This window comes from Sus scrofa, chromosome 3, assembly GCF_000003025.6.
Source record: "Sus scrofa isolate TJ Tabasco breed Duroc chromosome 3, Sscrofa11.1, whole genome shotgun sequence".
Classification (NCBI taxonomy): Eukaryota; Metazoa; Chordata; class Mammalia; order Artiodactyla; family Suidae; genus Sus; species Sus scrofa.
The window spans coordinates 39,604,573-39,620,848 of record NC_010445.4 but is presented as its reverse complement, the minus strand read 5'-3'; the positions used below and the strand labels follow the sequence as shown (position 1 = coordinate 39,620,848).

General features: G+C 51.8%; 1 protein-coding gene across 1 annotated transcript; it reads left to right on the top strand.

Moving 5' to 3' along the window:
* LOC110259945 (ATP-binding cassette sub-family A member 3-like) lies at nt 9,233-15,661 on the top strand. The gene is made up of 5 exons (XM_021086764.1): nt 9,233-9,389; nt 12,362-12,532; nt 12,812-13,002; nt 13,146-14,184; nt 15,034-15,661. Exons 2-4 carry the CDS (start codon nt 12,447-12,449, stop codon nt 13,352-13,354), a joined length of 486 nt encoding a protein of 161 aa, XP_020942423.1. The 5' UTR covers nt 9,233-9,389; nt 12,362-12,446; the 3' UTR covers nt 13,355-14,184; nt 15,034-15,661.

The following is a 16,276-nucleotide window of genomic DNA, read 5'->3' as shown; positions in this document are numbered from 1 at the left end:
AACACTGGATCCTTCACCCGTGGAGTGAGGCCAGGAATCGAACCCGCAACCTCATGGTTCCTAGTTTCTGCTGCACCACAATGGAAACTCCCTCAGCTCATAAGTTGTAAATTGTGTACTGTGCTGAGCAGTGTGATGAAATCTTGAGCTGTCCCCTCTGTCACTTTGTTCAGCTTATCCACCCTTTTGTCGCTTGGATGCCGGCTCAATTATCTGATCAACTATCGTAATATCAAAGCACTTATGTTCAAGTGATGTTGATTTTATTTAATAATGAGCCCAGAGCCCAAAGGCAGTGATACTGGCAATTTGGACATTCTCTTACTGTGCCTAATTTATAACCTAAACTTTGTCGGAATTCCCACGGTGGCACAGGGGGTTAAGGATCTGGCATTGTCTCTGTGGCTGTGCAGGCTCGACCCCCAGCCTGGTGTAGTGGGTTAACGACCTGGCACTGCCGAAGCTACAGGTCACAGCTGCAGCTCAGCTGCGATCCCTGGCCCAGGAATTTCTGTGTGCCATGGGCCTGGGGGGGGGTTGATTAATTGAACTTCGTCACAGGCACATACGCACAGGAGATAAGGTAGTGTGCGTAGGTCTGGTGCTGTCCTTGGTTTAAGACACCCACTGGGGGTCTTGGACCTTCCCTCTGCGGATAAGGGGGAACTGCTCTCCTGGCAAAGGAAGGATTGGCGTGAGTTTTGGTGGAGAGAAACTCCGAAAGAGGTTTCAGACCTCGGGGAGCTAATCCCACCTGAGCTCCTTGGTTCACGGGCCCAAAGACGCAAGTTCGCCCCTTGGCCCTCGTTGCCTCTCCCGGGGTCTCCTGTGAGACAGGAAGCCCTGGGATGGGAGGGGCTCCAGAGCCGTGAACCCCAAGAAGCCTTGAAGGGTGGACATGGTGGAGCCTCTCCTGAATCTGGAAGACAGTTTTCAGAGGAGCCAAGGTGAGGGAATCAATAGGCTGAAAAGCTCAGACCTAAGCCTGGTCAGTGTCCCTGAGAGCCCCGGCGGGACGGTGTTCAGAGACCCTGCAGGTGTGCAGACACTTGTGTCTATAGACAGAGGCAGAGAGAGAGAAAGGAGTTTTCCCCTGTAGGTACTGGAGCTTAGGAAACGCCATCCAGACCAGCTCAGGCAGCGTCGAAGGGGTTTCCTTGGCTTCAAGGACAGAAGGGACGCGGCTCATCTTAGGGAACTGGTTCTCCGTTTGCAGGGGCGGGAGGCGAGGAAACCTCCCGAGCCCTGCCGAGAGCAGCCGCTGGGAGGGGATGGCGCGTTGGAGCCCCAGGCCGAGGGCAGCTCCCCGACTCAGAGCTGCTATGCGACAGGCACTGGGCAGCTCCAGCCCGCTGACCGCGGGCTCCTGGCTGTATGTCTCCTGTCTTGTGGCCTCAGGGCTACAGCAATGAGGCGCCAACCCTGGCTGTGAACTGGTGTCCCTCACTGTTCAAGCAGAGGCGTGCTTCGGCCTCCTCGGCCTCAACGGAGCAGGGAAGACTTCCATTTTCAAACTGCTGACCGGGGCCGAGCCTGTCACCTCTGGGGACGCCTCTGTCAAGGGCCTCAGTGTCAGCTCTCACTTGGACACAGTGGGCTGAGCCCTGGGGCCAGAGAGGCATGAACCTGGGGGGGTGGTATGGGTATCTCCGGAAGAGGGGGCACTGACGCACCCAGGTGTTACCCAGGGGTCGGGAGCAGGGACCAGAGTGGAGCTGACCTTTGAAAATTCCAGGTGTTGTTGATGTCTGACTCCCAAACCCAGAGCTACACCTCTTCTCTGGGCACCAGATCACACATCAACCTGCTTACTTAACACTGCCTGGGAGACTTCTCTTGTAGCACGGCGGGCTAAGGACCCAGCGTTGTCATTGCAGCGGCCTGGGTCGCTGCTGTGGCATGGGTTCGATCCTTGGCCCGGGAACGTCCACATGCCGCCAAGCTGTGGCTAAAAAACAGAACAAAACACTTCTTGGAATGGCCCTGAAACCCCATGCACCCCCAAAACCATCAGCTGTCCCCATACACCCCAACCTCTTCCTTCCCCGCCTCTGCTCCTTGTGCTCCCTGGGGGCGTGAGTGTGCGCGTCTACTGCTGTCCAAGGTACCACTCAAGACGTCAGGTCAGCAACTGCAGTCCACGCCGCTCCCTCCCAAACAGCCCTGAGTGTGTGCTCCTCGGTCCCCTTCCCCCGACCCCTGCACACGGCTGGGCCGAGGCGCGTCCAAACTCAGTCTTACCTTCCTCGCCTTCCCGGCAGCAGTTCTTTTATTTCTTTTTCACCTCTTTCTCTTTTTTGGCCGCCCTGTGGCATATGACATTTCTGGGCTAGGGATCCGATCTGAGCTGCAGTTGCCACCTAAGCCACAGCGGCAGCAAGGCCGGCCGGATTGTTAACCCACTGTGCCAGGCCAGGGATCACACCTGCGTGCCAGCACCCCCAAGATGCCGTCCCCCCTGTTGCACCACAGCAGGAGGGTTCCCTTGCAGCGTTTCTTAGTGCAGACTTTCCCTTCTGCAAGTTCTAGGCTCCCATTGTTGACTTCTTCAATGTTCCCTCTGTCTGATGCTCAGTCCTAGGCTCCTTTGGCAAAGCCTCTTCATCTCGCCCCTCAGCTTGTGCTGTTCCTCGGGGCTGCAGCATCAGCCCTCTGCCTTCTCACTCTGCACACACTGTTCCCCCCACCTCATTCACCTGCGGACTCCCATTATTTTCTGTTTGCTGATGTCTCCCTTCAAGTCGCCGCATCCTCAGCCCAAGCCCAGTCTTGTGTTTTAAACCTGCAGGCCCCTGTCTTCGAGGCAGCCTTGCACAAACATCGCCCATTATAAACTCAGACTGAATATGTATCCCTCAAACGTGACCTCTTTCTCGGACTCTACCTCAGTTATTGGCACCAGCTTAATGAAACAGCTTTTGAATGCCTAGTATGTGCCAACAATTGTGCGAGGCCCAGGGATTCTCACCTGCAAGGAGCATGTGCTCATGTGAACAAGCTGTTGCCAGGCAGTGAGGCACGTGTAATGACCGAGGTGTAGTCAGTACGCAGTGGAGTCAATGACAGGTGTATAGACCCATCACACGGAGACGTAAAGTCCCGCAGCCTGAACCCTGCTGGCGTCCAGAAGTTTATCTGATCAGCTTTAATGTCCATAAGCAAAGTAAAATTTAGAGAGAAAGCAGTAGAACCAACACAGGTTAGTTCCAGAATCCACACCCTTCATTTCCACTCTCCATCCCCTTCTGGGGAGCATAGCTTGGGTGAACAGTCATAACAGTATAAGTCTCTCCTGCCTATGAAACATTTTCTATTAATTTAAAAATTTTTTGATATTTTTATTTTATTCCCTATTTAGGGCTGCACCTTTGGTACATGGAAGATCCCAGACTAGGGGGCAAATCGGAGCCACAGTCGCCAGCCTATGCCACAGCCACAGTAGATCTGAGCCAGATCTGAGACCTACACTGCAGCTTGCGGCAATAGTGGATCCTTAACCTGCCAAGTGAGGCCAGGTATCGAATCCGCATCCTCATGGATACTGGTCAGGTTCTTAACCTGCTGAGCCGAAAAAGGAACTCCCTAAATTTTTTTGTTATTTTAAAATTATGGGAGTTCTCTTGTGGTGCAGCAGGCTAAAGATCCAGCATTGTCACTGCAGCAGCTTGGGTCATTGTTGGGGCATGAGTTCAGTCACTGACCCGGGAACTTCTACATGCTGTGGATGTGGCCCAAAATAAAACCCCCAAAACTCAGTTTCCACTCATGATTTTTTTTTTGGTCTTTTTTTGCCTTTGCAGGGCTTCACCCTTGGCATATGGAGGTTCCCAGGCCAGGGGTCGTATTGGAGCTGTAGCCACTGGCCTACGCCAGAGCCACAGCAACACAGGATCCGAACCGAGTCTGTGACCTACACCACAGCTCAGTTAACCCACGGAGTGAGACCAGCAGCCTCATGGATCCTTGTTGGGTTTGTTAACCGCTGAGCCACAAAGGGAACTCCCGCATGTGTTAATTTTTGCTTTTGTTTGCCTTGCCTTAGGAGACAGACCCCCAAAAGATACTGCTATGACTTATGTCAGAGTTTTCTCTCTCTCTTTTTTTTTTTCTAGATGTTTTATGGTTTCTGGTCTTAAATTGAGGTCTTTCGTACATTCTGAGTTTATTTTTGTACATGGTGTGAGAAAATATTCTCATTTTTTTCCGTTTTATTGAAGTATGGTTGATTCTCAGCAGTGTGTTAGTTTCTGGTGTCCAGCAAAGTGACTCGTGTGAACGCATGGAGATAGATACGTGCACATGCATATATATCGTCTCTTCCATAGTCTTTTCCACTGCGGTTTATCACAAGGTGCTGAGTGGAGTTGGCTGTGCTACACAGTAGGACCTTGTGTTTATCTATCTTATACATAGTAAGTGGCATCTGAAAATGCTCTGATTCCATTCCTTTACGCGTAACTGTCCGATTTTCTCAGCACCACTTATTGAAGAGGTCATCTTTTCCTCACTATATATTCTTGCCTCCTTTGTTGCAGAGCAATTGATCTCACGTGAGGGGTTATTTTCTGCACTCGCTACTCTGTTCCATAGGTCTGTGTGTCTGGTTCCATGTGTGTGCCAGTATCATGTTTGATTACTGTAACTCTGTGGTACGGTCTGAAGTCAGGGAGCTTGGTTCCTCCAGCTCTGTTCTGTTTTTCTCAAGACACTTTGCTAAAATTAAAAAAAAAAAAATCACAGAGTTCCCGTCGTGGCTCAGTGGTTAACGAATCCGCCTAGAAACCATGAGGTTGCAAGTTCTGATCCCTGGCCTTGCTCCGTGGGTTAAGGATCTGGTATTGCCGTGAGCCGTGGTGTAGGTCGCAGAGGCGGCTCAGATCCTGCGTTGCTGTGGCTGTGGTGTGGGCCGGCGGCTACAGCTCTGATTCGACCCCTAGCCTGGGAACCTCCATATGCTGTGGGTACAACCCTAGAACAATTTTTTAAATAAATAAATAAACAAATAAAAATAAACAAATGGGACCTACTTAAACCTAAAAGCTTTCATACAGCAAAGACAGCCATCAATAAAGTGAAAAGACAGCCTACTGCACCGGAGGAAATATTTGCCAGTGATGTGACTTCATAAGGGTTTAATGTCCAAAACTACGTAAACAGCTTATACAACTCAATATCAAAAAAAAAACAAGCAGCCCCATTGAAATGGACAGAAGACATGCAGGCGGCCAGCAGGCAAGTGAGAAGATACTCAGCATCACTAATCATCAGGGAAATGCAATTCAAAGCCACGATTGGATATCGCCTCACACCTCACTTTTTTTTGTCTTCAAAAAGTCTACAAATAATGGGAGTTCCCATCATGGCTCAGCGGGAATGAATCTGACTAGCATCCATGAGGACGCAGGTTCGATCCCTGGCCTTGCTCAGTGGGTTAAGGATCTAGCATTACCATGAGCTGTGGTGTAGGCCACAGACACAGCTCAGATCCCATGTGGTTGTGGCTGTGGTGTAGGCCAGCAGCTACAGCTGCAATTAGACTCCTAGTCTGGGAACCTTCATATGCCACGGGTATGACCCTAAAAAAAACAAAAACAAAAAGACAAAAGAAAACTACAAATAATAAGCGCTGGTGAGCATGTGGACAAAGGGGAGCTCTCGTGCGCTGTTGTAGTGCACTGTTGGTGGGTGTGAAAACGGGTGCAGCACTATGGAGAGCAGTATGGAAGTTCCTCAAAAAACTGAAAACAGGAGTTCCCATTGTGGCTCAGCAAAAACAAATCTGATGAGGATCCATGAGAACATAGGTTCAATCCCTGGCCTCACTCAGTGGGTTAAGGATCTGGCATTGTCGGGAGCTGTGGTGTAGGTCGCAGACGAGGCTCGGATCCCGAGTTGCTGTGACCTGTGATGTAGGCCAATGGCTACAGCTCCAATTCAAGAACTAGCCTGGGGACCTACATAGGCCATGGGTGTGGCCCTAAAAAGGACCAAAAAAAACCAAAAACCTAAAAACAGAATTTCAGTATGATCCAGCAATTCTACTTCCAAGTATATATTCAAAGAAAACTAAAACCCAAATTCGAAAAGATACATGCAGCACTATCTGCAATAGCCAAGACATGGAGGCAACCTAACTGTCCATCAACAGATGAGTGGATAAAGAAGATGTGGTACATGTGTACAGTGGAATACTACTCAGCCAAAAAAAAATAAAAAAGAAATTCTGCCATTTGTAACAACATGGATGGACATGGAAGGTATCATGCTTAGTGAAATAAGTCAGAGAAAAGCAAATGATGTATGTTATCACTTATATGTAGAATCTAAAATATAAGACAGGGAGTTCCCGTCGTGGCGCAGTGGTTAACAAACCCGACTAGGAACCATGAGGTTGCGGGTTCGGTCCCTGCCCTTGCTCAGGGTTAACGATCCGGCATTGCCGTGAGCTGTGGTGTAGGTCGCAGATGCGGCTTGGATCTGGCGTTGCTGTGGCTGTGGCGTAGGCTGGCGGCTACAGCTCTGATTCAACCCCTAGCCTGGGAACCTCCATACGCCGCGGGAGCAGCCCAAGAAATAGCAAAAAGACAAAAAAATAAAATATAAGACAAACAAATGTACATAGCAAAACAGAAACAGACTCACAGACATAGAGAACAAACCTGTGGCTACCAGTGGGAGAGGGAAGGGGGGGGCAAGAGAGGGAGGGGACTAGGAGTTACAAACGACTACAGATAAAATAAGTAAGCAGGAGTTCCTGTTGTGGCTTAGCGGGTTAAGAACCCAACTAGCATCCATGAGGATGTGGGTTTGATCCCTGCCTTCACTCAGTGGGCTAAAGATCCATTGTTGCCATAAGCTGCAGCATAGGTCTCAGATCCAGCTTGGATCCACTGTGCCTGGGGCTGTGGTGTAGGCTGGCAGCTGCAGCTCTGATTTGACCCCAGCCTAGGAACTTCCATATGCTGCAGGTTCGGCTCTAAAAAGAAAAATAAAAAAATTAAAAAGCAATAAACATATTGTACAGGACAGAGAAATACAGCCATTATTTTTTAATAAATGGCATATAATCTATAAAAATACTGAATTGCTATGTTGTATCATAGCAATTGAAACTATGGTGTAGCAGTTGAAACTGAAATTAATACAGTATGGTAAATCAACTATACTTTAATTAAAAAAACCTTCAGGATTTCCTGTGATAGCACAGCAGAAACCAATCCATCTAGTGTGAATATAGATGCAGGTTCGATCCCTGGCCTTGCTCATTGGGTCAGGGGATCCAGTGTTGCCGTGAGCTGAGGTGTAGGTCGCAGACACAGCTTGGATCCCACATTGCTGTGCCGGTGGCATAGGCCGGCAGCTGTAGCTCCAATTCGACCCCTAGCCTGGGAACCTCCATATGCCCCAGGTGCAGCTCTAAAAAGAAAACAAAAATTAGCAAACTAGAACTAGAAGAAACAATAGGTTAAAATCACTTGATAAAGGCAGTCAGAAATATCCATACTTAATAGTGAAGTAATTTGAAGCATCTTCACTGAAGTCACCTGTGGTGGTGTTCTCAGCAGTTCCCTCCGGCCTGGGGACAGCTATCTCCAGGGGAGGCCCCAGCCTGGGAAGGCAAAGGCCCACCTTTATTGCCTGACGACCCTGCAAACGTTCTTCCCTAAGCAGACACTCCAGGTGCATCCCGTCACAGCCTGCCACCCCCAGGTGGTGGAGCCCAAAGCTGCCCAGCTGCTTCAGAGGGAGGGGGACAGGGGAGGGGAGGACATGGGTTATCTTTCCAAATTGGCATCATACCTCTGGTCATCATCTCCTCCAGGGCAGGGCCTGAACACGGGCACACATCGGTGGTTTGCTGCAAGTTCATCACAGCAAAAACCTGGAGATATCGCATATGTGCCTGGTTTTTATTTTTATTTGTTTATTTATTTTGGATGCACCCATGGCATGCAGAAGTCCTGAGCAAGGGATCAAACCTGCACCACAGCGGTGACAACACTGGATCCTTTAACCGTTAGGCCATCAGGGAACTCCTATGCCTGAATTTTTTATGTAAATGGCCAAGTCAAATCTAGAAACATTCCCTGGATGACTTAAGTAGCCACTAAACTGAGTGAAAATAGATTTGTATTTACTAACCAAGGAAGATCTTTAAGACACAGTGTTAAAAAAAGCAAGTTGGAGTTTGTGGCGCAGCGGTTAACAAATCCGACTAGGAACCAAGAGGTTGTGGGTTCGATCCCTGGCCTTGGTCAGTGGGTTAAGGATCTGGCATTGCTGTGAGCTGTGGTGTAGGTTGCAGACGCGGCTCGGATCCTGCGTTGCTGTGGCTCTGGTGTAGGCCAGTGGCTACGGCTCCGATTAGACCCTTAGCCTGGGAATTTCCATATGCCGAGAGAGCGGCCCTAGAAAAGGCAGAAAGACAAAAAAAAAAAAAAAAAAAAAAAACAAGTTGCAGGACGATGGTGTCTGGCAAAAATAACCTACTGGGTCCCCCGTGGGGAGCACACGGCCCATGCAAAAGTCTAGAGGTGCACCCCTGCCTGGCCACAGGGCAAGAGATTCCAGCAACCTTACACAGAAAATCTATTCATGGGTTACATGTCTAATAGAAAATATGGTTTTGGGCTTGGTTTGGTTTTGCTTTGCTTTTTAGGGCCGCACCCATGGCATATGGAGGTTCCCAGGCTAGGGGTCGAATTGGAGCTACAGCTGCTGGTCTACACCACGGCCACAGCCATGCCAGATCCTCAACCCACTCAGCAAGGCCAGGGATCAAACCCGCAACCTCACGGTTCCTAGTTGGATTCATTTCCGCCACACCATGACGGGAACTCCTAGAAAATATGTTTAAAGGGGAAAAAATGAACTGTCTTCTGTTGACCATATACTTGGAAGGTGGCAAGAGGCAGAGAGCACTGGGCGCCGAGGCCCCTCCCAGGCAGGTAGGAAGTAAGGGCTCCAGCCCCCCACGGGCTCTCCAGAATCAGCCTGGATGCCACCAGCAAGCATGGCATCCTGACAGCCAAATGCCCCTGATGGCCCACGCACCCCACAGCACATGTCTGTTCACGTGGCATGGGTGGATGTGCAGACAGAGGCAGGGCCTGGCCAGGTGTCCAGCCGCTGCCCAGGTGGCAGCTTTCCTTCCAACACGCCTCCCCCTTGGGCTGTATTCCAACCCCAGGTGCGGCAGCGGATCGGCTACTGTCCCCAGTTTGATGTGCTGCTGGACCACCTAACGGGCCGGGAGTCGCTGGTCATGCACGCCCAGCTGCGGGGCATCCCCGAGCGCCACATCGGTGCCTGCGTGGACCAAATTCTTGCTCTTGTACACGTGACTTGCTCTTGTACACGTACGCCAACAAGCGGGTGAGGACCTGCAGGTGAGACCGGGGGCCCCCTCAGCCCTTCTCCCTCTAGTCATAAGATGTGCCCGGCTCTTCTCAGTGCCACAGTTTAGGGCTGGTATAGGGCAAGGCCCGTCAGCTCTGGGCCTGCGGTAGTCATGTGGTCTGTGCCACTACATGGATTTCAGGGGACGTGCCTCTCTCCTCCCCTGAAGGAAAGATTGGGTCAGTGGCCGGGGCTGCCCCAAGGCACTGCTCCCCCTTGGCCCTGGGCAGGGCCCTGGGCAGTTATGTGGCTGAGGACGGGCAGGTGCACCTCACACGTAATTCTCCCTGCTGCTTCCCAGAGGGTCTCTGCTTGTTGGTAGTCTTGCATTTCAGGCACGCATGACCTTATCCTGCTGTCTGAGGCATCTGAGCTCTTGAAGAGCCTGGGGGATTCCTCAGTCTTAGGTTGCCAGTGATCCTAACCCAACTCCAGTGAGCTTAAACAAGAAAGGTCACACATCCCAGAGCTCCCCTAGAGTTGTGGACAGCGCCCCCTGGAGGTGGGCAGCAGCACCCCACTCCTGAGACTGGGAAGTCAGAGGTGCCCAAGGGTCGGATGATGTCACCTTGTCTCTTCCCTCTCTCTTGGCTTCAGTTTCATGCATGTTTTCGAGTTTCCGTGCATCTTTTGATAGTTAAATGAGTGAACACTTGGAAGCTTAGGAATTTCCATCATGGCTCAGTGAAAACGAATATGACTAGCATCCATGAGGACACAGGTTCAAACCCTATTCTTTCTCAGTGGGTTAAGGATCCGATGTTGCCGTGAGCTGTGGTGTAGGTCGCAGACACGGCTCCAGTCACGAGTTGCTGTGGCTGTGGTGTAGGCCGGCAGCTGCAGCTCTGATTCGACCCCTAGCCTAGGAACCTCCATATGCCTCAGGTGCAGCCCTAAAAACCCACACACGAAAAAAACTTGGAAGTTTAGAACAGTGCCTTCTAAGTTGCAAATGCTATGTGTTTGTTTAAAAAAAGTTAGCTACTAATTATTAGAGAAATGCAAATCAAAACTGCAATGAGGTACCGCCTCTCCCTGGTCAGAATGGCCATCATTAGGAGCTCCCGCTGTAGCTCAGCAGGATCGGTGGTGTTTTGGGAGTACTGGGAGGTAGGTTCCATCCCCAGCCTGCACACAGTGGGTTAAGGATCCAGTGATGCCACAGCTGTGACTTAGGTCATGACCGCAGCTCAGATCTGATCCCTGGCCTGGGAGCTCCATATGCTGAGGGGCAGCCAAAAGTGAAAAAAATAAAATAAAATAAAATAAAAATCAACTATGCTTTAATTTAAAAAATGTAAAAAAAAAATGAAAAAAAAAAAAGAAGAAGTTCCTGTTGTGGCTCAGTGGGTAAGAACCTGACTAGTATCCATGAAGATGTGGGGTCAATCCCTGCCCTCACTCAGTGGGTTAGGGATCCGGCATTGCCACAGCTGCAGTGTACATCACAGATGCAGCTCAGATCTGGCATTGCTGTGGCTGTGGCTGTGGCTGGCAGCTGCCGCTCCGATGTGACCCCTGGCCTGGAAATTTCCATATGTCTCAGGTGTGGTCCTAAAAATATTTTTTAAAAAAAGTGAAAAAAAAAAAACTGAAGAAGAACGAAATAATGCCGTTTGCAACAACACAGATGGACCTAGAGAGTCTCATACCATGTGAAAAAAGTCAGAAAGAGAAAGTCACGTACCATATAACATCACCCATATGCGGAGTCTAAAATGTGGCACAAACGAACGTATCCACAAATCAGAAACAGAGTCACAGACACGGAGAACAAACCTGTGGTTGCCAGGGGGACGGGGGAGGGAGTGAGATCCACTGGGAGTCTGGAGTGAGGAGAGGCAAACTGGTCCATTTAGAATGGATAAGTGCTAAGGTCCCCGCGTGCAGCCCAGGGGACTCTATCCAGTCACCTGTGATAGAACAGGATGGAAGATAGCATGTGAAAAAGGATGTGTATATGTGTGTACATAACAATGTGTATATTCGTGACTGCGTCACTTTGCTGGACAGCAGAAACTGGCCTAGCATTGTGTGTGTGTGAGTGTGTGTGTGTGTGTGTCCTAATAAAATTTTAAAAAATTAAAATTGGAAAAATTTTACATAGAAAAAATGACACGAAATGAACTTATCTATAAAATAAAAGCAGAGTCACAGACATAGAGAAGAGACTTGTGGTTGCCAAAGGGGAGGGAGTCGGGGATTAGCAAATGCAAACCATTATATGTCGGATGGATAAACAACGAGGTCCTACTATAGAGCACAGGGAACTAGATTCAATATCCTGTGATAAACCATAATGGAAAATAATATTAAAAAGAATATACATATAATCACTTTGTTGCACAAGAGAAATTAATACAACATTGTAAATCAACCATAAATCAACTTTGAAAAAGAAACCAACAATAAAAGATCATTTTAAAAAAAAAAGACTAGCTAGGAGTTCCCATCGTAGCTCAGCAGAAGCGAATCCAACTAGGAACCATGAGGTTGCAGGTTCTATCCCTGACCTCAATCAGTGGGTTAAGGATCTGGCGTTGCCATGAGCTGCGGTGTAGGTGGCAGACGCAGACGCGGCTCAGATCCTGTGTGGCTGTGGCTGTGATGTAGGCTGGCAGCTGTAGCTCCAATTAGACTCCTAGCCTGGGAACCTCCTTATGCCGCAAGTGTGGCTCTAAAAAGGAAAAAAAAAAGTTAGCTAAAATGGCCCTATGCCCTCACCCCTGGTACCCATAGAGACCCTCCAAGGAGAGTCTTGGACCATGTGCTCACTCTGGATTGACCCCGGCTGAGTGGACAGCACAGTCACAGCGCAGCACTGGGGAAGGGGTCAGCCACGTCAATGAAGACCCCACCAAGGGGTGTGGAACACTTTCTTCATAGAGAAGTAGAAAGAGGGGAGGTTCGCACTGCTGGAGACTTGTGATTGCCAGTCACCGAATTCTCTCCTCTGCCCCAGCGGCTGCAACAAGCGGAAGCTGAGCGCTGGCATTGCCCTGCTGGGAGAGCCCACAGTCATCTTCCTGGACGAGCCGTCCACTGGCATGGACCCCGTGGCCCGGCGCCTGCTCTGGGACACCGTGGCGAGGGCCCGTGAGTCCAGCAAGCCCATCGTCATCATCTCCCACAGGTAGAGCCAGGGTCTCTGTGGGTCAGTGGAGGAGCCAGGATGCGGGCTCTGGGTGGGCTGGGCTGGGAGGAGCTGGGTGGACGGAAGACCTGTTGGCAGCGGGCAGAGACTCTGTGAGGAGAGTCCCCAGACTCTGCCATGTGGGCCACACCCTGAGCCTGGGAATCAGGAACAGCCTGATCTGGGCGCCAGCATGTGCCTGTGTGCCCAGCTTCTGACCCGGAGGGCGGGCATCAGCATCCCCCAGGGGCTACATGCAGCCTCTGCCCCTCTCCCCAGCATGGAGGAGTGTGAGGCCCTGTGCACCCGGCTGGCCATCATGGTGCAGAGCCAGTTCAAGTGCCTGGGCAGCCCCCAGCACCTCAAGAGCAAGTTTGGCAGCGGCTACTCCCTACGGGCCAAGATCCGGAGCGAAGGGCAGCAGGAGGCCCTGGAGGAGTTCAAGGCATTCGTGGACCTAACCTTCCTAGGTGTGTGGCGCCACACGGATGGCATCCGTGCGTCTGTCCATCCCTGACCCCTGGAGCGAGGGCTACGATTCTGGGGGCGCAGGCCACCCTGCCCTGGCCCTCCCTCCCGGCCCTCACGGGGACACGGTCTCTCCTTCGTGCAGGCAGTGTCCTGGAGGATGAGCACCAAGGAATGGTCCATTACCACCCGCCTGGCGATGACCTGAGCTGGGCAAGGGTGAGCGCACGCCTGGGCGTTGGAGGGAGCACACCTCTGATGGCGCCCATCTTCCTGCGTTCTCTCTTTTGGGGGGAGTCTCGCTCAGCGCTGCTGCGACATTCACGTGGATTTCACAAAGCAAGAGACGTCTGAGCTGGAAGGGACCTTGGGGATCAGCTCCTCCCGCCTCTCATTTCACAGAGAGGGGAGCAGCCATGTGCCCAGGGTCGCACAGAAAGCCAGGGACCCTCCTGGAGCCTCTGCCTTCTGGCACCATTCCCAGCCAGCATCCCTTTCCCTGAGATGGCAGATGGCTGAATTCCTTAGGACTAACTTCTTGAGGGGTGGTTTGGGAGCAGCAGGGCTTTGTGATAACCCCAAAGACCCCTCCTCTTTCCACCCCCTGCTGCCTCCTCCCTTCCCGCGGGTGTTCCGCATTATGGAGCAAGCCAAGAGGAAGTCCACCAGACGGCTCCGGAGGATGTCTTCCTGAGCCTCACCTGCCCGAGGCCCCCCACCCGAAGGGAAAGCAGACAAGGACAAGCAAAACCAGCAGGCTCCCGGCCCCCCTCTCCTCCTTCGGCTCCATTTCCCTCCCAGCCCTCCTCCCAGCCTCCCACCCCACCCCGCTCTGGGCCTCCCTCCCAGCATCCCTCACGGCTCCCCTCAAAGTCTGCCTTGCTGTAAGAAAGAGCTGTGGTGCCAGGTTAGCACAGGTGCGCACAGCCTGCCCTGGGCTGCAGGGGGTACGGGGCTGGAGGGGTGGGTGTGGCTCTCTGCAGATTGAGGCCACTCACCTTCGAGACCTGCCGGAGAACCCCCGTGTGTTTCTGTGGAGAAGGGTCCCCTGGAGTCCCGCCTGGGTGGCCCGTGGTCTCATTGAGCCCTGGCCATGGAAGCAGCCTCAGAGGAACACCTGCCATGTCCTGTCAAGGAGAAGCCCTGTGGGTGACCGAAGCGGTGATGAAGCTGTACTTATGAAGGTAGGCCAGAGCAGAGGTTGACACATTTGCTCCCCCAATGCACAGTTTTTCTCTCTTCTTTCTTGGCCACACCCATGGCATATGCAAATTCCCAGGCTAGGGGTCGAATCAGAGCCGCAGCTGCCGGCCTGCACCACAGCCACAGCAACACAGGATCGAGGCCGCGTCAGCAACCTACACCATAGCTCATGGCAACTTGGATCTTTAACCCACTGAGTGAGGCCAGGGGTCGAACCCACATCCTCATGGATACCATTTGGGTTCGTGACACACTGAGCCACAACGGGAACTCCACAATTTTTCAACTTAACATTGGATTCGTGGGGCTTCATTTGTCCTCTGCCCTGGCCCAGGCAAATGTTCAGGGTGAGCCCGTGAACACTACATCAACCCATGATGTAGGCAAGATGGTTGCCCCCATTTCCCAGAAGCAGCAGCTGAGACTCAGAGATATTCAGCAACTTTCCATGGTCAGCAGTTGCTAGAGCCAGGATTCAACTCAGGCAGAAGTCCTCAAAGTGGGGTTCCTGACCAGAAGCAGCCACATCATCCAGAAACTTGTTAGACATACAGATTCTTAGGCCTCACCTAAGATTTATTGAATCAGAAATTTGGGGGGTGAGACCCAGAATCTGTGCTGTGATGCAACCCTGTGTTAACAGGTGCTTGGAGGCTGCGCAGGTGTGAGAACGCTGAACTAAGGCCTGTGAGCTTGGACCGTCCGGCCTAGGTGGACGGGTGCAGCCGGGCGCCTTTGTCCACTGAGAAGCAGCCTATCAGATAGCCTTTCTCTCTCTAGAGTGGACACACCAGCCGCTCTAAAAAGCCCCTTTGACCCCTGCTTTGCAGGTTCCAGGAAGGCCACAACGACCGTCCCTGCCCCCACGCCCTGCCTCCGCTCACAGCAGCGCAGCATCACGGTGTGGTCGTGTCCCTGGCTGCCACACCCACTCCATCTGTTTTCCGTGTGGCTGCTCTGAGGCATCTGCCAGCGTCCTCTGCCCCCCGCTCCCCACCCACTGAGCCTGGTTCTCCCTGTCCCCCGGGACCCTGGTCTGCCTCTTCCAAAGGCTCCTCTTCCTTCTCCCTGCCTGGTGGGTCCCTCAGCCCCAAGCCCGCCTCTCTCCCTCACTCTCCCCTCTGCACCTGCCACCCTTGGGTTTCTCTCTCATTCACCCCCCCCCCCCCGGCTTTCAACTGGCATCTTATTCCAGCCAGGAACTGCCCTGAGCTCCCAACAATCTAGACTTTTCCAATGAGTTCTCTCACCCTCCTGAAGCCCAAAGGGAAATGGGATCTTCTCCCACCCTCTGGACACAGCTCGTCAGCCCACCAGCTCTGGGGGCTCTTACTGCCAGGGTGGTAGGCAAGGGAAGGCATGGCTGCAGCATTGTCAAGAGAAGAACACCTATTTCCTGAAAAATAGAAAACTTTGGGAGTTCCCGTCATGCTTTAGCAGAAACAAATCTCACTAGTATCCATGAGGATGCAGGTTCGATCCGTGGCCTGGCTCAGTGGGTTAAGAATCCTGCAATGCTGTGGCTGTGGTGTAGGCGGCAGACACAGCTCGGATCCCTGCATTGCTGTGGCTGTGGTGTAGGCCGGTGACTACAGCTCCGATTGGAGCTCCAATTCGACGCCTAGCCTGGGAACCTCCATAGGATGGGTGTGGCCCTAAAAAAAAAAAGAAAACTTTGTAAATAAATACAAGTGATAAAGACATGTAGGCCAGGGAGTTCCCGTCGTGGTGCAGTGGTTAACGAATCTGACCAGGAACCATGAGGTTGCGGGTTCGATCCCTGCGCTTTCTCAGTGGGTTAACGATCCGGCGTTGCTGTGAGCTGTGGTGTAGGTTGCAGACGCGGCTCGGATCCCGCGTTGCTGTGGCTCTGGCGTAGGCTGGTGGCTACAGCTCCGATTGGACCCGTAGCCTGGGAACCTCCACATACCGCGGGAGCAGCCCAAGTAAAATGGCAAAAAGACAAAAAAAAAAAAAAAAAAAAAAAAAAAAAAAAAAAAGACATGTAGGCCAACCGAGGGACTTGGAGCCACGAGGACTCCACAGACGCAGCAGGGCAGCGGAGTGAGAGCA